The 24242-nt window shown below is 49.5% G+C and overlaps 8 protein-coding genes across 8 annotated transcripts; 4 read left to right on the top strand and 4 right to left on the bottom strand.

Moving 5' to 3' along the window:
* Positions 1-4010: 4010 nt before the first annotated feature.
* J4E82_008704 (uncharacterized protein) lies at positions 4011-5177 on the top strand (the record flags this gene model as incomplete). Its single annotated transcript, XM_051734935.1, has 2 exons — positions 4011-4631; positions 4689-5177. The coding sequence occupies 2 exons, from the start codon at positions 4011-4013 to the stop codon at positions 5175-5177; spliced, it is 1110 nt and encodes a 369-aa protein (XP_051585304.1).
* Positions 5178-6341: 1164 nt separating this feature from the next.
* On the bottom strand, positions 6342-7448 carry J4E82_008703 (uncharacterized protein; the record flags this gene model as incomplete). The annotated part of the gene is made up of 1 exon (XM_051734934.1): positions 6342-7448. One exon carries the CDS (start codon positions 7446-7448, stop codon positions 6342-6344), a length of 1107 nt encoding a protein of 368 aa, XP_051585303.1.
* Positions 7449-8097: 649 nt separating this feature from the next.
* On the bottom strand, positions 8098-9806 carry J4E82_008702 (uncharacterized protein; the record flags this gene model as incomplete). The annotated part of the gene is made up of 5 exons (XM_051734933.1): positions 8098-8743; positions 8793-8979; positions 9046-9053; positions 9102-9540; positions 9590-9806. The coding sequence occupies 5 exons, from the start codon at positions 9804-9806 to the stop codon at positions 8098-8100; spliced, it is 1497 nt and encodes a 498-aa protein (XP_051585302.1).
* A 914-nt stretch (positions 9807-10720) lies between these two features.
* Positions 10721-12072, bottom strand: J4E82_008701 (uncharacterized protein; the record flags this gene model as incomplete). Its single annotated transcript, XM_051734932.1, has 2 exons — positions 10721-11419; positions 11470-12072. 2 exons carry the CDS (start codon positions 12070-12072, stop codon positions 10721-10723), a joined length of 1302 nt encoding a protein of 433 aa, XP_051585301.1.
* A 711-nt stretch (positions 12073-12783) lies between these two features.
* J4E82_008700 (uncharacterized protein) lies at positions 12784-14371 on the top strand (the record flags this gene model as incomplete). Its single annotated transcript, XM_051734931.1, has 4 exons — positions 12784-12830; positions 12881-12968; positions 13034-13508; positions 13566-14371. 4 exons carry the CDS (start codon positions 12784-12786, stop codon positions 14369-14371), a joined length of 1416 nt encoding a protein of 471 aa, XP_051585300.1.
* A 1082-nt stretch (positions 14372-15453) lies between these two features.
* J4E82_008699 (uncharacterized protein) lies at positions 15454-17543 on the top strand (the record flags this gene model as incomplete). The annotated part of the gene is made up of 2 exons (XM_051734930.1): positions 15454-15461; positions 15515-17543. The coding sequence occupies 2 exons, from the start codon at positions 15454-15456 to the stop codon at positions 17541-17543; spliced, it is 2037 nt and encodes a 678-aa protein (XP_051585299.1).
* A 1322-nt stretch (positions 17544-18865) lies between these two features.
* On the bottom strand, positions 18866-19745 carry J4E82_008698 (uncharacterized protein; the record flags this gene model as incomplete). Its single annotated transcript, XM_051734929.1, has 3 exons — positions 18866-19253; positions 19302-19626; positions 19730-19745. The coding sequence occupies 3 exons, from the start codon at positions 19743-19745 to the stop codon at positions 18866-18868; spliced, it is 729 nt and encodes a 242-aa protein (XP_051585298.1).
* Positions 19746-20827: 1082 nt separating this feature from the next.
* J4E82_008697 (uncharacterized protein) lies at positions 20828-22604 on the top strand (the record flags this gene model as incomplete). The annotated part of the gene is made up of 3 exons (XM_051734928.1): positions 20828-21251; positions 21305-21445; positions 21496-22604. The coding sequence occupies 3 exons, from the start codon at positions 20828-20830 to the stop codon at positions 22602-22604; spliced, it is 1674 nt and encodes a 557-aa protein (XP_051585297.1).
* Between the last annotated feature and the right edge of the window lie 1638 nt (positions 22605-24242).

Genomic DNA, 24242 nt, shown 5'->3' with positions numbered 1-24242 from the left:
ACTATGCACAACACCGATACGTCGTGCTAGGCCCCGCCAACGTTCGATAATTATGCCACTAAGTTCCAGTTCCTTGTCTGCAAATCGCCAGGGCTGCTTCCATCCCTCACTTTGAACATCTTCAAAGAAAGATATTCTACGGGTGATTGCGATTAGAGCTACTTCGACTTCCAGGCTCTTTTCTTCCATGACCCTTGTACTGATTATGGGACGATCCATATACACCTCAGGGAGGATACCACTTTCGGTTGGGGACCACAGATTCAGGCGCGCAACATGAGTCCAGAATATAAGTGACGTTTGTGGGCTCTCATTACGTGATACGTGGAAGAGCGACGCTTCTTCAACACAAGGCTCGGTGGGAAGAGGTGGTGTAGATGAAAGCCCGTTGTAACGCTCGATAGAGCGGGTACAGTATCCCTCGATGCCGTTGGCGAAATCAAATTGACCCAGAAGAAGAGCAAGATTTTCAGATCCAGTGCACAAATATATCTGCACAAGGGTCCAGTAACCACGACTCAGCACATCTTTGTAACTACCGTTAGATAATGCAGTCTTTGGAGAGTTGACCTCGAGTTTCCAGCCGACCCAAGACCAGGAAGGAAATCCGCTTTGCCGGCTTAGTGGGCCGGATTCGGGATATACCGCCCAGAATAACGCTCTTGCAAATAAACGCAGCGGCATACCCGATTCAAAGTGGCCTAGCGAAACAGACTGTGCGTTGATGATCCCAGAGAACGCATTGAGTACATCAGTATCGTAAGTCAAACTTCTTCCGATATAGAAGCTGAGTAGCTGAGAGTAACTCTGCTCATACTGCTCTATAAGCTTGGTTAATATTGTATCCTTGGTCAGCATTTTGTGCAGGAAGCCGCAAATTTGAATACTGGACTCCTGATATAGACCGGATTGCTCCATTGGCGGAAGGGTTCTATACAAGTCATCGCCAAGGGACACACTCTCGCAAGCCACACCGTTTAAACAGTAGAAGACTACTTCTTCGGGAATGAACAGGAGGACTCGATGCGAAAGCGCGAGCTCTTGGAAGGTCCTAGAAGAAGGACGAAAGCACTTAGTATCTCGTTGAAATAGAGGTAACACGGCTCCACTTACCAGCCGCGAGAGAACCACCTAGAGGTTGAAAGGTTTTCATTAATCCTTCTGTAAACGTCGTTGTCATCGACCAAGTACGAAACTCCATCTACAGTAAAGCTTGGCTCGATTGGAGTAAATGGTGTGGACACTCCAGGCAGACCCACAGTTGAGTTTTGATCACGTGGCCTTTGATCAGAATTCGTTAGTTCCTCTGCTGCTTGAACGATGGTTACGTAGGCGTTGGAGTAGACAGTGTCCATGTTTCGGATCTGAGAAATCTTGCCGTGTTCGTCGTCCTGGACGATGCAGAGAGCATCTACCCACAGAAATGGGATATCTGCCTTCACGCATACCTCGATCGCATCAACAATTACCTTTCTAATTGCTATATCGGTGCGATCCAGTGAGCCGGGTTTTTTCAGGACTTCTACGTTCTCTTGTTTCAAACAGCACTGTTGTTCTGAGCCCCAGGTATAGCTGAGTGCTGCATAGCGCACGAGCTGGTCTTGCTCTACAACACATCGACTTTTAGTATCAATGAACCGAAGATCTTTTAGCGCCGATATGGAGTGAACGGGGCTTATGGTATGTTCGTGCGTTTCATCACACACCTTCAGCCATCCTATCACAAGATCGAAATTGACATTCGTGCCCACACGGCGCTTCTTTAAGCAACAATGTGGTAAATCTTTGAGCTGGTGAGGCATCTCTTCGATGAAAGGGCGGATGCAATATGAAGTCTCGGTCGGGTAACCTGGATCTTCGTTGCTCGATAAGTAAACCTTGAACCCGTTAGTTGCACACTCTGCCTCCGTCTCAAAACGGGGCCAAGCCTGCCATTCCAGTCATCAGCGATGGTTACACAAGGTATGCGATTACCATGAACTTACGACAATACATTGATGTTCTCCGTCGTCCTCAAACACTGGACCGCCCTCGAGCAGGATATTGAGAAATTCCGGGTTGCTACCGTCATATCGTGTTGCAAATTCCCCTGCAGCTTCTGCCTTATCCCACAATACATCACAGAGCTGACATTGGTGGACTTGGTCCTTTCGAAGTCGCCATCGGAACCTAGGATCCTTCGCTAACCACTTTGCTTCTCGGCGTGCCCCTGCTACAATTTCGAATCGAGGCCAGATCACGTCGTCTCGGACGTTTTCTAGGTCGCGGTGATTATGATAGTCTTTAGCATATCGGTAATATACGCTATCGATCTTTCGGCCCGCCCTTTTATGATCCCAATCCATCCAATGAACATCGCGCGAGTAGAAGTGTGTTTTCAACCAGTCAAAGCGAGCACAGCCTATGCAAAGCTTATCCCGATGCATTCTGACGATGCGAGTGTGAAGTATCTGGTTAGCTCTTTCGAGCTCATAGTCCCAACCATGGTCCAAACCTTCACCTGCGTCTTTGTAGCGCAGATATCGAGGTATGTCGCCATATTTGGATGTCATGTCGACTCTGCATCACGTATGTGGGGGATATCTGGCAGTAGCTCAGTCGTCGTGCTTCTATCGACTATGCAGGGTAAAGTGCGGGGCACTAATGACGCCCAACAACAGCGACCAGGCAACAGCTTTCTCGTAGCTGAAGCTATGTTGTGCTCTAGTGGCGTTATATATACAATAGCGAGAACGTGGGCGTCAATTAGTTAGACATGGATTGGGGAAACCGGTGTTTATCGAGTTGCTTGCAGACTGTCTCTCGGCCAAGCGGCCTCCGAAGCTCCGTCGTCGCATGACTGCCAAGCATGGTGCATGGCGGGTATATAGTGGGCTCGTCCTATTTCAGCTAGCTAGGTAGACTTAAACATACATTCATCTCCACATATCACGTCCGACAACGCCCCGATGTCTTGCCATACCTGATGGGCACGTTTGCACCTCTGCCAGCCTTTTTGACATGCCTAGCGGCATGCAGCACCAAGAATACCAATCTACATGTTTGACTACGCAACAGCACTTGGCAGCAAGCAGCGCGAGGGCAACGACTATGCGGACTTTGAGAGAAGAGACCTAAAACTAAAACACTAAACAGTACGCTGTGTGGCAAGATGCTCGCACCCAAGCATCACCGCGACTTGAGTGCATACTACCAAAATTCATATGCCGACGATCCTTTTACTCGTCAACCATTGATGTACAAGCAAGACGGAGACCAACGTTGGGCCTCGGACGCTAGTGCACAGTCGTGAAGGTTAGTCGACGGAAGCATCGTCTATAGAGGCCGGGTGGTTTGCCATCATGTTCGCAAGAGTATGGCCGACGACCCCACAAATATGCAAATCCTCAGCCGATCCGCGCGTCGTAAACGAACAAGCAACAATGGCTCACAAAGAGAATACAGAATGTGCCTTTGGGACCGTTGAAGGCCTCATTCGTATGGTAACGATCATTGGTTTGTGCTCTGAGGAGCGGAATGATTGGATAGCTTTAGTTTTGTTTCGCTGCAGCTCGTCTAGGTCAAGGTAAACGCCGTGGGTTCAATACCGCAATTAAGGCGAAAACCCACATGGGACGTGTGCGCAATGGCACACACAGAATCAGTCCTGTTGTTTGAAACGCAGGTGGATAAGAGTGCAACAGAAGTAGCACCCACATCACAACCACAAGAATCCGATTGGCATATCCGTCTTGACGCTATGCTACAAGCAGGAGGTAAGTGTGGAATGAAATGTAAGGTGCCTCACAAGACTGAGGATTAGTATTCATACCACATGTTAGTGGAGACCTATGCATCGATGATAAACAGTCAGAGCGTGGTTGCTTCGAAATCCTGGACTTTCGGCGCATGAAAGCTATTCTATAAAGCTTAGAAGTTAGCTGGACGGTTGGGTATCCTCCAATCCATCTTTCGATCTATTTCGACTTCAAAAACTATAAGGAATCTTACCACCTGTATCCCACGCAACCATGTCGCTTGCCCAATCAATCAGAGTCAACAAGCCTCCCACGATATTGTCAACGATACTATCTGGTCTAACTCAAGCTGCCAGCGAGCCTCTCGTCACTGGTGGACTTCTGTGTCTGTTGACTCGTGGTAGTACCCAGCTTCGCGCGCAGCTCCTCGCGCCTTTCGGATTCACCTCATCTCTCTTTGCCAATGATCCCGAGAGTATTGCAAGGCTTGCGGCAGTAGTCACAGCTCTCAAAGTACTCACTACGGCGGGTGTCCTGCGTCGTATCAACGAGGCTTTGAACCGTCTGGCATGGAACAACTGGACGTTCAAAAGATCAGGAGCTGAGTGGCAATTCGGGCCGGAGAAGAAAGAGGTGATACTTATCACAGGTGCAAGCAGCGGCTTTGGTTACCTAATGGCTATGGGATTGTCCAAACATGCGCGGATCATCGCGTTAAACAGGTCGCCGCTACCCGCAGACTTGGAGGCGCTGCCGAATGTTCACTTCTACCAGTGTGACGTTGGCGACATATCGGCACTTGAAACCGTGTGCGAACAAGTCAAGAAGGACTTCGGGACGATCAGCGTGCTGATAAACAATGCTGGATATGGGATTGGCAAAACATTGCTCGAGGTAAGACAGAGTTCGCTAAATCCCGATCTTTGCATCAAAAAGGCTGACGGTAAGCAGACAACCAACGCTGAGGATGAGAGGCTGTTTCGAGTTAACCTCTTATCACAAATGGTCCTCATACGCGCTTTCCTTCCAGCTATGCTCGCACAGGAGAAAGGGCATGTCGTTTCCATAGCCTCCATGGCATCTTTTGTCGTCCCCCCTAATATGGTCAACTACTGTATCTCGAAGATCGGTGCCTTGTACCTCACTGAGGGTCTTCGGGCTGAATGTCTCACACGTTATCCTGGTGGTTCATCTATCTGTAACACCTCTATCCACCCGGGATGGCACAAGACGGGGATAGACAAGAATGGCATACTAACGAAGTTGGGCATTACAGAAGACCCGCCAGAGCCGGTGATAGATGCGGTGGTAGACCAGGTTTTGAACGGTAAAAGCGGCATGATCTGTATTCCAAAGCACCATCAGCGAGATTCGCTGCTTCGGTTCTGGCCGAGATGGGCGCAGGATCTCAAATTCGGGCTGGTGGGTTCAAAGGCATAACAGAAGGCTTGCGTAGTTGTGGTAGAAATATTCATGGTCATGTTCGTCGAAGAGGCGCAATAACGTCAGAAAACAATGTGAGAAGTCTTGTAAAGACTATGAATCAGAGGCGATACCGGCAATGCCTAGGGTACCCGAGGCCGGCGCGATAACGAAAGACCTTCTTTTACTGCATCTCGAGCGGCTGCTTGCTCAGCCACCTGCCTTTTCCAGAGAAACACGGAGCTTAAAGGCTGCCGTCACTAATGACAGTGGGGGTTTGGGGCAAATGACAAGCGATTGGAAAATTAGCTGAATGTTCTAGCTATCCACAATGGGAACAATGGCTCCGCTTCTGAGCTCAGCGATCAGCCTTCGTGCCTCGATCATGTCGTGATTTCCAACAGTGATGGCAGTTTCTGAAACCTGAGAGATTCCATCGTTCTGCTTATACATCTTCTTTACTGTCGAATATGCTACCAGCCAGTACTCAGGTGCATATCTCATGAAGCCAATACGCTGCCACATCGTCGACAAATCACTCTCCTTTCCCAATAGATCAACTAACTCCATGTCTCGCGTATGCGACGGCCATAATTGCTGCCAATTCCGCAATGCGTTCTCGACTGAGGTCATTCGTGTTGTATCTGGTGCAGTCATTGCGGAGTTTTCCAGGTTATATACCTGCAGATATAGTGCGTGAACGATGGTGAACATGTTGAGGACACTAAGATTAGCAAAAGTGCGACGCATCGCTGGCGTTATCATGATCACGTTATCACAAAGCGCAATAACGGCACTCAAGACGTTCATGTTGGTCGCATCGATGCCCATCCTCTCACGCCAGGCCTTGAGTTCAATGAAGCACTTTTCTTTTGAAGAAGCTTGAAAGCAAGATTCCGGGGACGACATCTCCATGACCAGTTCAGACAAAGTGGTACGAGGTACGTGGCGGAAAAATAGGGCGTAACTGGCATCGATGTTGCAGATATACGAACAGATGCTATCGGATCAAGTCAGCGTTGGAACTTAAATGCGAGGTCGACCAATACCGAATGAGCGACTCTCGAAGAGCGTATTCCTCCCAGTCAAAACCAGCTGGGTCAGATGTATCGATCGATCTGAGTGAAGCTTGATCTAGTCCTATATCTCGTGCTAGCTTAATCACCATCAGTATAACATCGACTAGTGATAGCGATCACTCACATAAACGAGATCATTAGACCTTTGCCGCAGAACGCGTCTTTTACTCCGCTTACTTCCCTCCCAAGTCTGATATAGGCAAACACAGTAAGCGGCTTGGAGAGTTTGCAGGTGTGCGCCTCGACGATCAGTATCTGTTGGTTCCTTCCACGTGTTCGAAATGTCCTGATCGTCGAAAGCGGCATCACTGTATACGAGGTCCTCGACCAAGTCAAACCAGACTTGAGCTGAGGCGCCAACGCGATCTTCCGCCGACAAGCAAGCACCAACAAGAGCCATTACAGCAATGAGTGACGGCGACTTCTCTGCCATCTTGAAAGTCGGTGCATGTATCGTGGGCCAGTTCGGATACCAGCAAGACCAAAAGAGCGCTAAACACTTGTCTAGGTTCTTCGGATTGAAGAACTCGTAACAAAGGGCTTCTACGGAAGTCGACCAGTGGATGCCAGCAGAACCGCGGTGATGTTGTTTTATTGCTGTCTCTCGAATTTGATCAACTATCCTATGCGTCACGTACAGTGACACACCTGGATCAGCTGTGTCCTCACTCCCTTGAACCAGCATGTTTCGGGCGATCTCAACCCAGTGCGTAGCCGTGTTTAGCATTTTTTCTTCCCTAGGTGAGGCGTTCTCGCTCGGGTTCGCCCTGATTGGGTCCAGTGTGATGGAGAGTCTTTGCTGCTTGGTGCCACAGCCAAATGAGCTCACAAAGCCAGTCGCCTTAGTAAAGTTGTCAAGAAAGGGGAACTCGATCAACACGTTGATATCAAGTTGTGTTGGACGCCGGCAAAACGGGGCAATGGCGTTGTGCTCGATTAACAGTGAACCGGGGTTATTCCAGGAGGTGAGTTGCATGCGACGACCTGGATTGCGCAGAGAAGACGGCAGCGTTAATTCTATGTCATTGTCAGAATTGGCAATGGTGGTCTCCGGGTGATCGACGGTGTCATCTAAAGTCTGGAATACCGATTCATATACACGCATATCGAATCCAGTATCAACATCCCGGCGAGGTATGACTAGGTCTTCATCCACGCCACATTCCACCGTATCGTTGGTCTCCGTGCTGTAAGCATCCACCTCGTTCATGTTGGACTGAAGCTCTGCTGTCAAATCACGGCTTAGCTTTTGCGGTCGGCTATACTCGCAGACTTGGTTTCGTGAAGCACATAACGCGCATGGTTGGGAAAGGTTACAAGCTTTCTTCAACTGACAGCATAAGTCGCAGGCCCGCGTTTTACGTCCCCGCGCTCTCGCCTTAACCGTCGGAATGGGACAACTGTGAGCTCTTCGAACACTGCACGAGTTCCAGTGACGTTTCAATGCATCGCTGTGTTCATAGTCAGTAAGCGGTCGGCTCATGACGGAGGAGCGCACCTTCTGGTAAATTCACGTGAGCAAAAGATGCAGACAAAACATGCTTTTTGGCTCTGCATATCCACGAGGCAGGGCTATGAGCGTATCCTGCAGGAGAGTAATAGCGCTAACTGTGCTTTTGAAGGCCTTCTTAAACGGCACCTCGAGCGGCGGGTGTGGAATGCGGGGGATCTACACGCTACACCTTAGTGCCGGATCGCGCGGTTGGTTTCGGCACCTGCGCGATGCAAGTCTGTGCAAAGTCAAAAAGCTCACTACGTATTGTTAGGTACGTACCATGGTGACGGGTTGATAGATTACATCATGGGCATTGTACTTTGCTGTCAAAACTCCACGTTTACATCGTAATCGCTACTGCGCATCACTTCCTGACCTCTGCATGCTCGACTTCCGATGCCTCCTTGATATCCAGACCCGCCAAGTCTTCCTGATCTTTCGCTACTTCCCGAACCATCATACTTTGTTTCTTGTTCTCGGTCTTCTTATACAGATATTGCATGATCAAGAAAGTAGCCCAACATCCAACAATGAAGCAAATATTTACCGCGTACCCTTTGGTCCACTTTGGGCCCTCGACAATGGGGAATACTGTGATAGGGTAGAACGAGAAGACAGCCCAGCCAGCTGTCAACATAGCACCGACAGTGACAGCACGCGCCTCAGCATCGTCGCGCAGCGCCATGTTGATGAACGGCATGAGAATGGGCGTAACGGCGGCGGAGACTCCGAGCAGGTAGTAGCAGGCAAAATGGTAGCCTTTGGGTATGTTCCAGATGAGGAGAGAAATGTTGGCGACGATGTAGATTGTTTGGACGATAGAGAAGATAGACCAGAGCGGGTAGACCATGCACAGGGATGTGGCGAGAAGCGCGGCGAAGACGGAGACACCCTGAGCGCCAGTGGGGATAGTGTTGATTTGTGGAACGGTGTATGCACCTGGGTACTTGGCAGCAAGATCTTTAAGCCAAATAGCCATTTGACCGTGAGGGTAAGAAGACGAAAGGAAGCTATAGGAATGTTAGTATATCGTAACAGATAAGATGGGTTAAGGCTTACAAGGTATAGCATAGTACACCCATATAGAACTCCCATCGCATGAATGTGCGCTTTGCAACGGTCCAGCTAAGCTCTTTGCTAGGCGCAACACCGGCATTGGCCATGCGCGATCGAGCTAGTGCATGCTCTTTGGGTGTCAGCCACCATGGCTTTGCGCTACTTGGTAGACCGGGGAAGATGAGAAAGCCTGCAAGTGCAATGGGTAGAGAAATTACCCCATCGATTATGAATAGCCAACGCCAACCTGACATACCACCGACACTGAACTGTATTAGCGACTGTTGACTGCCCGCTGAAAAGATGACTCACCCGTTGAGATTTTTGTACGCAGCAGCTTGTAGGTAACCACCAAACATCACAGCGATGTTGTTAGACACATACCAGACTCCTGTACGTTTGAAGACCTCTTCAGGTCGGTACCAGGAGCCAAGCACATAGGTCGTGCCAGATGCCACTGGTGTCTCGAGCAGACCCAGCAAGAACCGGGTACCATAGATGTCGTTTCGGCTGCGCATCTGACTTTGGCAGAAGGTGACGATTGACCAAAGCACTTCCATGGTCGGTAGATAGTACTTGGCAATCTTCGGTCGGGATAGCAAGAGTAGGGACGGAACTTGGAAGACGAGGTATCCGATATTATAGAAGGTATCGAAAAGCGAGTACTCGTTTCCGTAGAGGCTGAGCTCTTCTTTCATGCCCGATACGTAGGCGTTCTTGATGTTGGAGGAGTCGAGCCATTTGAGGAAGACTAGCGGCGTTAACATTATACATGTAATGGTGTCAGTAGGGTATCTTACACATGAATGAACAGAATGTCAAAAGACAAGCATCCATCTTTCTCAGTAGCTTCCTCTCCTCCTCAGGATAGTGCTTAGGATACCATTCCCAGAGGTACATCCACGCTTTCCATGGCGACCTCTTTGGAGCTTCAGCGGGCGCGATAACGTTAGTATCGAACTCGCCAGTCCTGTTGGCGACGCCAGCAGTCTCGTCGTTGGGCTGCGTGCTGGCCATGTTGACTTGCGCTCGTCAGATCAAAGTGTTGACGGCACGACCTCGGATGCAGATAGCAGAGTTGGGATCCTCGTGCTTATAACACTAACGGTCGTCGAAACCCGAAGAACAGGTGAATATGTAGCTCCCGCATGGATCAATATCAAGGCTGGTAAGCGACTGGACGGATCCTTCACGGGCATCGGGTTATTGCTGGATACGGATGGTCGAGTGCGGGGGCGGGCATTTCTGGGGCAAACTGCACGAACGAGTGCTGAAGGGGGAAATGTTCCGTTGGCCGAGATGCATCTGGCGATAGAGAGATAGCCAAGAGCATGGGGAGACTGTGGGGTGATGGAATAAAGCTCAACTTGGTCCTGGGAGTACGCATGGCGGTCCATGAGTCGTGCCAAGGCGTGTCTGTGGCTGCAAGAGACACGCAGTTTCGGCCCATTGTTCGCCTAAAAACGAATAGTAATCGTCGGAAAAACTTCCAATATGTATCGGCTTTGTACATATCGTATCTCCAAGTTCCTCCAAGCGACATGTGCAGATGCATGCGTGCTGAAAGACAGAAGTATGACGTCATGAACGAGCGCACTGACCTCAAGGGATGGCGCGCCTTCACGCGGCACATACGCGGACACCTTCTCACACAACTTCTGGCACGCGTCATTTCATGATCACACTGCCCTCTCATCACTTTGAGTCGACGGAAGTATGTTGCACAAGTGTAAAGTGCCGATTCATCTTACAACAACCCGTTGGTACCGCAAAACGTTATGCATAACGACTGCGCAAACGTCAGATCGCACCGATCGTTACGCGAAGAACGTCATTCAATACAACATACACGCAAGAGACTGTAGGAGCTTTGATATCGTCCTATTACTTTTACAGGTCGTTCCCTACATACTACATGCTATGCCCGTCCATCATTTCAACGCCTCAATCATCTTGTACAAGCTGTTCTCCAAGGTAATGGGCGATCGAATGGCAGTCCAATCATAGTTCAACAGACCCCAAGCCTCATCAGCCCCAATGAGCGTGTTCGGCGTTCTGTTCGGACGCGTCTGGAGATAGAAGCTACCCGACAGTTCCCAATGCTGCCAACTAACCTGGTATTCCTTCACCATCTCCACCAAGCATTTCGCGTAGGTGGTCTGGTTCCAGTAAGTTCCATTATGGATGAAACCCCATTCTGATATGACCATCGGGAAGGTGTATTTGGTCACTGGGTCGTCGGGGTTGACTGCTTGGAAACCCTTTTGATACCACTTCCTCTTGAAGGTTGCGCAATCGTCTTGGGTGGCTTCAAAATCGTATTTGTGGATCTCCAGAACGATTTTGTCCTTCCAGGCAAAGCTGTCCGGGACGAACTTGGCGGTCTTGTTGGCAGTCGACGTGCCGGCGGTACCGTTGAGTGTCTTACCTAGAGGGATCGGGTCAATGTACGTATCGTACGAGAGACCAGAGAAGAAGATCAGAGCATCGGGATCCGCTTCATGGACGGCATCGGCAGCAGCAGTCATGTGGATGTACCACGTATACCAGTCGACAGGCTCAGCCACCTTGGCAGCACGCAGTTCATTGCGTAATCCTATCGATGCAAAAGTCGACCAGTTTTCCTTTCCCTAGGTTCGTCAGCATCTCCTCCTTGATCGAGTTGTTCTCTATTACTCACAAACTTAGTCATGAAGGCTAAGCCTCGCTTCCACTTCTCCACGTCAAAATCCTTCTCGCCGAACCAACCGTTACCGTCGTCGTCGCCGCAACACCAGAATGCCTTCGATACGTGGTTGTCCAAGTGGATGATCACGCCTTGGCGCGATAATTCCTTACCAACGGCATTCCACACTTGCAGGCGGGTTGTGTTCTTGGTGAACTGCGGATTCTTCTCCAAAATCGAGTTCAATACATCCGTTCCATTGGTTCCCGGAATTGCGTTCAGGACACTCTTCTCGAGAGTTTGATCTGGGCTGTTCTCGAGATAATCATCCACCATCTCGATGGCGAACGGCATACGGACTGAGTTGAGGCCAAGCTTGGGGAACCAGGATACGATATCTTCTACTGAAGAGTGTTGGAGACCTTCAGGGATCATGATTTCTTGGTGGCCGGGCCAATTTGTCGACATGAAATGGAAGACATCGCCGTTCGCATCAATGATGTCTCGTCCTTTCGTCGACAATGGGAGGGTTGAAGCTACACGCTTCAACGCCGACGATGGCGCAGCAGCAGCAAGGGATACCAGCAGGAGTCCTGCAGTTGCATCTGCGAACCGCATCTTGAAGGTGTGTAGAGTGAAGTATTGCTGAATCTGTTTTGTGCTATGGATGCCAGTGTCTTTATGCCGACTGGGTTGAGACTGATCGTCTACATTCTAGCGCGCTTCGATATTGACGGCCATAGTAGTTCCGCATCTATCTCTTAGCAATTCTACCCCAGACTTCGAAGATACTACGGCGCGGGGAAATGAGTAGGAAGCCCAGCCCACACTAGACCTTACGACGCTGCCAAGGCTTGACAAACACGACGGTGGCAGGAAAGGATACCTCGTTTGGAAGGCCGTCCACACGTCCAAGAGTGTGCAATCACGAGCGCAAGCAAGGCACAAGAGTCAAGAAAAGAATGACGTGCTTGTAGCGGGCGTCGCCCTGAGCTTGTGCAAACGGCCGGGTAGCGGGCATCGGTACAATGCAGATCCCACATTTAGCCTACACCCCGACATTTGAACCTTCGTCGCGAGATAACCCGGTATCGATAATGGCCCCACACGAATACGCGCGACAGCTCACGCGTCGTTCGATGTAGGCTTTTTCGCAAGAAGCACCATCTTGGCTGTTCTTCGCTTTGCTTCCAAGCACCTTCCTCTGCTCAACCGCAATCGAACATTTTGTAGAGCCGCTGCCTCTTCACTGACCGCCGCGCGTCATCGTACACAAACACAATCTTGTATACAGCATACGTCATTAAGACTTCTGATCGCGAACATAAAATGGTAGGCGCTGTACAGGATATTAAGATGCCTTCAAAGGTCGCAACGTAAGCGATGGCTCATGTCAACGCTATAGGTTGGTACTAAGTGTATCTAGAGTCAAAGATGTTAACCTTAGTCAAATATACTCAGAGAGTGTATTGGCGAAGGTCGTGCAAGTTGCACAACGAGGCTTGAAACAAGAGGTACGATACAATCCCTCCAACTCAACAGGTGCACCTATATCAAGTGCTTCATCTTACGAACTAAGGCACCTTTACAATCATATCCCCACACCGTACCTCAAGTAGGCCCGGACGCAGGACGGTACGAAGAGCGAGAAGCGGACTTCTGGACATGCGGATTCTTTCCAGGTTGCATATACGCGCTTCTCGAACGCTCGATACAATATCCACAAGCCATTGAAGTCCCGGAGCATGTCCGATCACAAATACAAGACCAGCTGTTGAAGCTAGGACGGCATTATGGCGTCGCTATCAATCAGATGTCGAGTCGGACAGATACCCACGATATGGGCTTTATTGTCCAACCCGCCTTGCAGAAAGACTGGGAATTGACTGGCAACAAGGAGAGTTTACAGTCTGTTGTCAACGCCGCGTATGCGCTCGCAACGCGATATGAAGATCGCGTGAAGGCAATCAGAAGTTGGGATGTTGCCATCAACGATCGTTATTCAATCACAGACATGTCAACAAACTTCCTCGTCATTATAGACAGCATGTGCAGTAAGTCATCAACTCCACCTATGTCTATATTGCATCTTGCTCACTCACACATCACAGATCTCGACCTCCTGTACTTCGTCGGCCACATCAAGAATGACCAATCGCTAATCGATATCGCAACTCAACACGCCGACTCCATCATCCACGAGATTCTACGCCCAGACTTTTCTTCCTACCACCTTGTAAACTTCGATCCACGTACCGGTCGACCACAAGCCAAGATGACGAATCAAGGCTGGAAAGACGATTCGACATGGAGTCGAGGCCAGGCCTGGGCTATCATGGGATTCGCGCAGACGTACTCATGGACGAAAGGCGTGAAATATCTCGAAACAGCGATCAAATGCGCAGAGTACTTTCTAAGGAGGCTAAAAGAAGGCGAAGGCAAGTGGCACCATCCCATGGTACCATGCTGGGATTTCGACGCGCCACAAAATGACCCTACGGAGCCGCTACGCGACGCATCCGCAGGTGTCATAACAGCCAACGGCCTTCTCATCATTCATCAATCACTCCAATCCCTCTCATCCACCGCTGCGTCTCGACTGTCCGCCAACAGTGACACAAACTTCCTCGATATCGCACTCCAGATTGTTTCTCAGACTCTAGACATGTCGTACGACTCCGATCTAGCGTACTTTGAAGCACCCATCAAGGCTATGGTGAATGGGAATGGCGTTAATGGTGGCGCGACAGCATCAGAGCTGAAAATCAAAGAAACAGGTTTCGAGTGTATTCTGAGGAACAGTACGACGAACTGGAATGAGCATGCGCACAAGAAATACGCGGATCATGGGTTGGTGTATGCAGATTACTACCTTTTGGAGTTCGGAAACAAGCTGCTGAGGGCAGGGTTGCTTTGAGAATTCAAGATACTGATTTAGCTCGATCTTGAAAGACTTGCATAGAGATTAGACAACGAACGCTTCGTCTGATCGTAGTGGTCCTACACGTTTGCGCAACTTTAGTGCAACAGCAAGCGCGACCTCTTTCCCGCAGCGAGGTGATGGTGCAGTCATCGCCTTCGCTTTTTCCTTTCGCAAGGTCATTGAACGTCATGAATTGATCTCTTCTTGCGATTCGTCCAAGGTCGCGGTATTGTATTTGTTTAACCAATTATCGATAGTCGTTTCCTTAGTTTCCCTTCTCAGGTGCATAGCTAGCAGCCCCGCACTGCATGCAGCCCTTCCTGAGCTTGGTCACTCGCTGACCGGTCAGCCTTCTGCCACGCCTACATGCAGCCACTTGCGACGATAATGGTCACATCTCACCTTCTTGGACACGAGCGCACGCGTATTGTTTTACGTGCTTTATTTGCAACCAACCAATATACCAAGTCACGTAAATTTCTAGGCTGGAGCGCAAGTTGGAAGACTCTCATTGGTCGGTCACGAATCATTGGGGGCCGGAAACATGCGAGAGGAACGCCACGATCATCGCAAAGCCATAGAACACGCGTCACCACAAGCTAACAGCTAGAAGGTGAGACCATCAGGCCGCCGCTTTATCACTAATAACTTCTCGCGTCATCTTACGTCGTTACATTGGTCACCTCCATTTCTTCTTGCAACTTGAGCATCGCACACGCCATTGGCTCCACGAACTATGGCACCCCAGATGCCAGGCAATAGTCGCAATCCACGTTGGGACAATGAAGAAACAATATCAGCACTCTTCTCACAAGTTGGGGGCATGAAAAAAGAGAATCATCTGAAGTTACCCCAACGTCAGTCACGCTTGCCGATCATAAGACCACCGGAAGGCTGCGAGAGAATGGAGCCGAGGGACTGTAAGAATGTCGATTACCGAGATCTTCCAACTATTACGTCTATTCGGCTTCTTAAGATACACCCAGGGTTAGAGGACAACTCTGAAGAGAGCTACTCTGATTTCGAACTATTCCGTCCACCGGTGAGATGTTCACTTGTTGTCGTAGATCTCAACGATGACGTGGTATACGACGCTCTCTCGTACACATGGGGTGATCCTTGCACCCTCTATCTCAGCACTCAAGATATCTCATCGCAAAAGGCTTGGGCAGCACGTGCCTTCGATATCGAAGTGGATGGGAAGGCAGTCTCAGTCAGCTCAAATTTGTACGCGGCTCTATTAGGGCTTCGTAGTCACTTGACGCACCAAAAAGATCCCAGGTTCCCAGATGCACCTCAAAGCTCAGGGCTCTTCTGGATCGATGCCTTGTGTATCAATCAAAACGACCTAGAAGAGAAAAGCATTCAAGTCATGATGATGAGTCGTATCTACCATCAAGCCCGCCTCGTATTTGCATGGCTTGGTGGTGGTGACCAATTATCTGCTCAGGCATTCCATGATCTAGCCACCATTGCACAGCTTTGTCAAGGAAAGAAACGAGATCCAAAAGAGTTGAGGAGTTTTGACATCTCATCTGATGAAACATATCAGAAGCTAGGGATATCAAAACTGGATTATACGTCCTGGATCGGCGTATTTCTCTTCCTCAATCGTGCTTGGTTCAAGAGGGCTTGGATAGTTCAGGAGATCGCACTTGCTCGGGAGCCGTGGTTCATGTGTGGCAGACAGCTTGGGAGTGTTGAAGTTATCCTTGGGTCGTTTGAGATCTTGCAACAATCGAGGTGGCTTCATCAGCTGAGGAAGATGGCAGAGCCACTTATACAAAATTTCCGGACGGAGGCTGACTTCAGCTCGGGTTTAACTTCAGCTAAGAGTTCCGTCAAGTTTTATCGACCGAAGAAGACACACGTGCTGGACAGCACCCTCGGGTCCATTATCCGAGAGGTCAGAATTTCCATAGGGACATTCGATGGCTGGACCAAAGACGGATCAACTCTGAAGCGGCCAAGTCTGTTGCAGCTTTTGGAGTGGTATCGATACACTGAGTCTGGTGACGCTCGTGATAAAGTCTACGCTTTTGTGGGTCTTTCGTGGGAACAAGAGACACGTCCTCTGATGGTGAATTACCACTTAGGTGTTCGAGAAGTCTTCGTAGACGTGACGCGATATCTTCTCGGGCATTTGCAGAGTTTGAAGATATTCTCGGTGAAGAAATACCCTATCGACGCGGAACCGACACTCGATCTACCGTCTTGGGTGCCAGATTTTACTGTTCAAAATTCAGTAAGGTTGATCAACGAACACAAAACCTTTGCTGCCTCCAAGGGGCTTAGGTGGCTTAATCCAGTATATCTGCCTGGTAGTAAGCTTCAGTTGAGAGGTTTCAAGCTCGAGAAAATCTCAAGTATTGGTGTTGCGTTCAAGTGGGCAGCGATATCAGAGTTGTCTCTGCTTCTGCAGAAGGTAAACCCGCCGAAAGGGCAGACACGATTCGAGACCCTCTGGAGGACAATACTCTTGGACATATTCGAAGAAACCACACCTGCGTCCATGGCATGTGGCAGCTCGTTCTTGGAGCTGCTTGAGAGAACTGTGCTCTACCGGCAGGTGTTCGCTGCATTTAGCTTACGATACGCTGACTATATGACTGGGTTTCGGGACAAAGCTCAGGCTTCATTAGACGCTGCACCAGAAGACTTCCGTGGCCTCATGGACTTTGAGCAAGCCAAGCTGCTGTTGGGAGCCACGTATACCGCCTTTCAACGCATCACTGGGCGGTGCAAAGAGACGGATGGCATTGTCTTCCCTCCCGAATTCGTCGACTTCGAGTATCGGAGAGCTGAGAGCGGAGACAAGACGGAGGATCGCTTGGTCATCGAGGAGTTCCATGACGAGCTGACGAAGAGGATGAATCAAGCCAAAATTAAAACCAAGGATGATGTTGATTTTCAGATTTCAGCGACAGCTACGGGAAGGCTACTATTTGTAACAGGAAGTGGTGATTTGGGAATGGGTCCTCCAGTCTTAGAAGTAGGAGATGAGGTGTGGATTCTGACTGGTGCTGACGTTCCTTTGATCTTGCGTCCGTCCGCATCGTCGGGTGAGTACAGATTGGTTGGCGAGGCGTATGTTCACGGTATCATGCAGGGCGAGGCACTTGCAGATGTGCAGGAAAATGATTTAAGAGAAGTCATTCTAGTATGAATCTCGTAGTGATTGGCATTACGTTTGTCTCTTGAGTAGAATCGTTGTAGCAGCGGTATATTCGTGTCTTTCCGACTTTGGTGAAACGCTGATGAAAGCAAGGTCGCTTTGAGAACCTAGTGGGGGAAAACTAATGCGATCGAAGTATACGAAGGATGCCGGACAGAAAGTTGGACTGAATACAGAACTTTTAAGCCGAAGCCATCTTGCCAAGACATACTTTCAGTTTCCCAATTATGCAGCACCAGGGAATTAACGTGTTAGCAGAGCAAACGGCGGTAACTCTACAGTCGAAGGCGTGGTCGGGCAAATCTGTATACTTCCAACCCCGCAAGGAAGACATCCTCATGGCGAAACGAGACGACGTGGAGACGACTGCTGATACTAGAGTCTTTTTTGAAGTGTTTTTAGTCGAATAAAGCTCATCTCTTTGTCGATTCGAGTATTGCTGTGAGTCAAGAGAGAAGAAGGGCTTCCTTTTAGGGATTATTTGGCTGAAAGCGCCAAGGATCTGTGAACCTTGTGCGACTCTTTTCGGAACCATCTTTTCGGCACTGCCTTTAAGGCTTGGAAGCAGTCTCATTCGGGCAGCGTACTCGAACTCTCGTCTTGATGCCACTCGTTTTATGGAACCAATAATTATGTGTCTGCCAGTCCTGCGCGCTATCGAAAAGAGAAAGGCTGAAGGTACGGAGAATTTGTGGTACGACCTTGTACATCTCGCAAAGCGAAATCTTGCGGAAGAATGTTAGTTGTAACAGCTACAAGTGGACTGGATATGCCACAAAGAAACAGCGAGAGAAGACGTACATTTTTTCCTATGCATGTACGGGAACCGCCACCAAACTGAAACATGTGCCTGTCCATGTTCGTGGTGTCGCCAAGTAGCCAACGTTCGGGTACAAAGTCATCGGCGTCTTGTCCAAAGATTCTCGGATCGCGGTGTATCACTGCGGCGTTGACGCCTACCCTTGTTCCGGTGGGGAAAAACTGCCCGTTGATCTCGTAGCCACCAGCTGGCACATTGCGTGGTATCGTCAGGGCAACGCTCGGATGAAGGCGCATCGCTTCTTTGCAGCAGGCGTCTAGATATGGGAGCTTAGAAGCTTCATTGTATCTGACGAGCGGCTGAGAAAGCTGGCCCGATGCTGAAGCGTCATCTATCTCTTTCGTGAGCTTTTCGTACGCATGAGGCGTTCGCATTAGGTGATATAAGATTGACGAAATAGCTGCCGCAGTGGTGTCGGAGCCTGCAATACTGAAGAGGGGAGAAGTCAGTACAACAGCTCTACTTTTGATGCGATGCTCAAGTACTATGAGACCTACAGCGCTGAGTATATTTCAACCGTGATCTCTGTGAGGCCAAAATCAACCTTCTCGCCCTTGGTCTTCATAACTCCAAACAAGCCACTCAAGATATCCTCCTGACCGTCAGTCATTCCCTTCTTCATTAGCGCGGAGCGCTCATCAACAGCGTCCTTCGCTGCGGTCTCGATGCTCTTGACACTTATAAGGGCTTTGAAAATGGGCGGAAAGATCGCGCCACCTATGAGGAAGAGCGGTCGAAGATATGAGGGCATGACGCATGCTATTGTCAGCATGGGTAGAAGGCGATCGAGGGCTGCTATGTAGCCGCGATAGTCAGTGGCTTGCGCCATGAAACCGAACATGCGGCTGAAGAAGAGCTCGCCTATGACGTCGAATGCGTACCTGATATATTTGAGCGTGATGAGACCGCAGTCCAGTTATGAAACATACCACTGTAACCATGTGGACATATCGATAACATCGTGTTTCTGAGAAATCTCGTGGAACTTCTCCATGAGAGTTCTCGTACAGTTGTCGATGCTCTCTTCCGAGCGGACAATGTTGGACATGGAGTATAGATTGTTGACAATCTTACGTCGTCTAGCGTGAGACTTCTCATCCAGGTCGGTGAAAAGATCGGGGTGCCTGGCAAAGGAAGGCCGGAACGTTGGATAAAAGTCAGTCTTTGTGAAACCAGAAGAGACAGAGTAGATGGTTTTGATAGCGGTCGGATCAGCAATAGCGACCTCATTTGGTGCAATGCGGACGATCGGACCTTGGACAGTCAGTAAAAGCACATTATGCTATTCCATGTTGTGCTCGTCACCGTATCTGGCATGCAAATCTCTCTGTGTCTCTTCCGCTTGAGCTCCGATGACTTGGAACACGATCCATGCTCGCGATACGGAGGCAAGATAGGGACCAGGGTACTGAGACAAAGGGTGGAAGGATCGCGAGTAAACAATCCATATGATCCAATACGCTACAAGGGCGACTGGAAGAACAATATATAGGGGTGGGGTAGCCACAGAAACAAGCATGGCTTGAGTTGGGTGGATACTGTTGTACTGTCTTTATGCGACTGCGTTTTTATAGGAATGAAGATCGCGTCGACGTATCTAGGCCGAGCATTACTCGTGTCTTATAGAGGAGAGTCACGAAGCGTGGTCACTACCTCAGAGGTTGTCTTCTATTTGACCCCGCTGTATCAACCTGTTCGCGGGATTGATTGCATATTGGCTGTGGGAAATGCCCGTCCTATCGGGTGTCGGACTCCCGGTGATGATCAACGCTGAACTTCATACCGGAGTTGACTCCGTCCCGAAGGATTGAAAAGCATCTTCAATTCGCAAATGACACGCGCCATTATCCCGAGTAGAGTAAGGACCCTTATTCAGATAAGGTCCAGGCGATGCCCTATTCTGATGAGCTGGAGAGTACCTAGGTACGACTACGCCTGATGCTCAGGCTCACGAAGTCGACATACATCGTTTCTCAAGTCGTAGTGACACTTCAGCGGCAAAATGCCATCATTGTACACGATCTATTCGCTCGCGAGTTACGTACGAATGAGATATAAACAGAGCCTGAATACAGTCACGCGAATGCGGTTACCCCGCATACGGCTAGGAATTAGCGTCGGGAAATTCCCACAGCCAGGGACAACAACGGCTTTCTCCCACAGTGGGGAGACTATCACGACAATACCGTCTCCCATCTCCAGACATATTCCAGTCGCGATCCAACTGGCGCACGGCTATTTCTTGATGGCGTCATACTGTTGCAAATTCCCCGCACGCAACTGGGACGTTGGCCGCCTTCCTGTCGGATGTGCCACTAACCCTCGCGACAATAGATACCACGAGGGATCATAAGAGAGTCTGACGCTACCTGTAGCGAGTGTCTCACTGAAGAATACATTGCTTCTCGTCCGTATCGTTCAAAGTAGTACGACTAAACTATTCTACATTATCATTATGGTCGCAATCGCAAAGCCACTTGTACTGCCACCCAACGTCAGCAACGATGCCTTCAACAAGTTCTTAACAGCTTGTCAAGATGTTGGCAGCGACAACATTGAGGTCATCTCCTCCGCATCTCAGATCAAGGACGGCAACTACATGAAACCAAACTACACGCACGACCCTCATCACATCTTGAAGCAAGATTTCTTCCTCGCTTCAGCTGTCGTCGCCCCCCGCAATGTTGCTGATGTTCAGACTATCGTCAAGGCTGCAAACGAGTACCATGTACCACTATGGCCCATCAGTATCGGAAGAAACTCGGGCTACGGAGGCGCCGCTCCACGTGTATCTGGTAGCGTAGTCGTTAATATGGGTAAAAATATGAACAAGATACTAGAAGTCAATGTCGAGGGCGCGTACGCTCTGGTCGAGCCAGGTGATTTGTCACATCTGATCTTAGTTCTGTTCACAACGTTGACATTCGTTTAGGGGTCACATTCCACGATCTTCATACCTACCTCGTCGAGAACAACCTTCGTGACAAGCTTTGGCTTGACGTGCCTGATCTTGGTGGTGGTTCGGTGCTGGGGAATACTATGGAGAGGGGTGTTGGCTACACGCCTTATGGTGGTAAGTATCACCATGAATGCTTGTCAGCTCCCATCTGATCTCATACTTAGATCACTTCATGATGCATTGCGGTATAGAGCTAGTCTTACCGAGTGGCGAGGTCATGCGTACTGGTATGGGTGCGCTACCTCATCCTCACGAGAAGGACGGCGTTCCTCCTCAAGACCAACCTTGGAACGACTCGGCGCAGTTGTTTAACTACGGCTTCGGTCCTTATGTTGACGGAATATTCACCCAATCCAATCTAGGTATCGCTACGAAGATGGGCATGTGGCTCATGCCGAACCCAGGTGGTTATCAGTCATATCTCATCACGATTCCTCGTGAGGACGACTTGAAGCAAGCTGTTGACATCATACGACCGTTGCGATTGAATATGATTCTCCAGAATGTACCTACGATCCGACATATTCTTCTGGACGCCGCTGTTTTGGGTCACAAATCCGATTACACTTCAGACATCAACAAGCCTCTTACGGACGCGGAACTAGACGCTATAGCTAAGAAGCTTGACCTTGGTCGATGGAACTTCTACGGTGCGCTTTACGGACCTCAGCCAATCCGTGACGCCATGTGGGCTGTTGTCAAAGAGTCTTTCTCGGCCATACCAGGAGCAAAATTCTACTTCCCGGAAGACCGAAAGGAGGCAAACTTAATCTTGCATATGCGCCACAAAACTATGCAAGGCATTCCCACTTACGATGAGCTGAAATGGCTGGATTGGTTACCAAATGGCTCGCATCTCTTCTTCTCGCCAATTTCTAGAGTGAATGGCGATGAAGCGACTAGGCAATTCGCTCTCACCAAAGCGCGGTGCCACGAAGCTGGCCTCGACTTCATCGGCACGTTCACGGTTGGTATGCGCGAAATGCACCACATAGTATGTATCGTCTTCAATCGCGAAGACGATGAACAAAAGAAGAAGGTTGTATGGCTGATCAAGACGCTGATTGATGATTGTGCTAAGCAAGGGTGGGGAGAGTACCGAACACATCTTGCAGCTATGGATCAGATCATGGACACATACTCGTTCAACAACAACGTCTTCAGACGATTTAATGAGACGATCAAGAACACAGTTGATCCTAATGGGATTCTCGCGCCAGGCAAATCGGGGATCTGGCCGAAGCAGTATGATCGCAGGCAGTGGAAGCTATAGGGTTTGAGCTGTGGACAAGGGTGGCGTATTTTGTATAGCTGGCAGTGATCGAGATTTCTCTACTCCAGTCAAACCTCCATTGTTGCAGTCGCCTTAGTGAAAAGAACATGCTTACACAATGTGACTGCTCATGACTTCAGCGTAGAGTCTGTGCCTCAACAATCAGATCCTGGCTCAGCGTGCACGTTGTCAAGAAAGAGCCATCTCATGTTGTTGTTGTTGGTACCTTCCATACGCACTAGCGCGATGCCTACATAGTTAGAATTCTCACCTTTTCTTCTTTAGAACTTTCACCCCCGCACCTACACACATATACATTCTTTTGCTAACATGTCAGACATGTCGAAGACGGCTCCGGGGTTGCGGAAGGCGAGTGACGAGTCCCTTAGCCGATTCGACTAGATCAGCTAGAGGGTCACCACCTTCTTCTGGGCTTCGGGCTGGTCACCGCATTGCTGATCCCGGTCAGATCATCAATGCATCATCTCTATACCTCACCACGTTATACCACTTCATCACAGTGTGCGACCATCGATACCATCCACAGACACCATTTTTACTTCCAGATATCCTCGCAAAATGTCTAAGCACTGGCAAACACCAAGCCCGGCTGATGAACTCCCTGTTGTTTCCGTCGGCCGATAACTCAAGGGGTCACGAAGGATAAATCCGATGCCAGCATCTCACACACGACAGCGCACTGTTTTTCAGGGCTATTCTATTCTATCAGCATTTAGCAGCGTCGACTACATAGCAGCGTATCGTCTGTAGCGTCAGCCTGATAACACTGCGCGTAGCTGAATTGACGCTGTTGCCGGAATGCTGCAATTGCACCAAGCCCGTCCCCAACCTCGATTGGAGATTTGAGACAGCTCCTGACAATTTGGGATCTTGCCCTGAAGCCAAGTGAACAGCAACAGGTTGCAGTAGACCAGGCTTCCACCATCATCTTTTCGGGTACTTCGGTCCTCGATGAGGGACAGAAGCGGAATACTATGTGGGACCAAGCACACATACTGCCTTTGCCTGGACAGTTTCCTGTGCCGCGCGGCCAATCAGAGACTTGCCACGTATCTGAATATCTTCCCTTGGAGTGGCGCTCCAGTAGATGGGTTTACGAGATGTTCTGCTATTGATAGAGCTGCTCTTTCCTCAAGCCCAGGTGAGAGAAGCGTATGCGCACTCTCGACTAGGTTTTACCCTTCGAAATCCATATTATCTGCAAGTTTCCTACAACCTCTTGAGCATTTCAAACTTCTTCAACTTCTCAAACCAAGATGTCAGCAGCTCAGGCCCGAGTCGGTGGAGGTAGTCCGAGGGCCATTCGCAATGTGGGGGAGGCTGTTCCTGTTGCCGCCACGAGCGTCGATGTCCGCAAGAACTGCTTGCGAAAGATCTTCGAAGACAAAGATTGGATCTTTTCCGTTTACGCAGCGTTTGAGCCGTTCAGCCACTTTGCATAAGCTTCCCGACTTCTTGATGCCATGACGAGGATCATGACTACAACCTGGATTATTGGCTAACTCATGAACAGTGCGTGCCTGGAGAAGGGAAAGACTAGGGCGGTCATTGTGACTCGTCTCATCGTACTGTGCGAGAAAGTCTGGAGGCACATCATCTCGCTCATGCTACGTTCTA

This window comes from Alternaria postmessia (assembly GCF_024291825.1).
Source record: "Alternaria postmessia strain BMP 2775 chromosome Unknown scaffold_73, whole genome shotgun sequence".
Taxonomy (NCBI): domain Eukaryota; kingdom Fungi; phylum Ascomycota; class Dothideomycetes; order Pleosporales; family Pleosporaceae; genus Alternaria; species Alternaria postmessia.
Note: the sequence above shows the minus strand (reverse complement) of the source record. Positions and strands in the feature narration are given on the sequence as shown.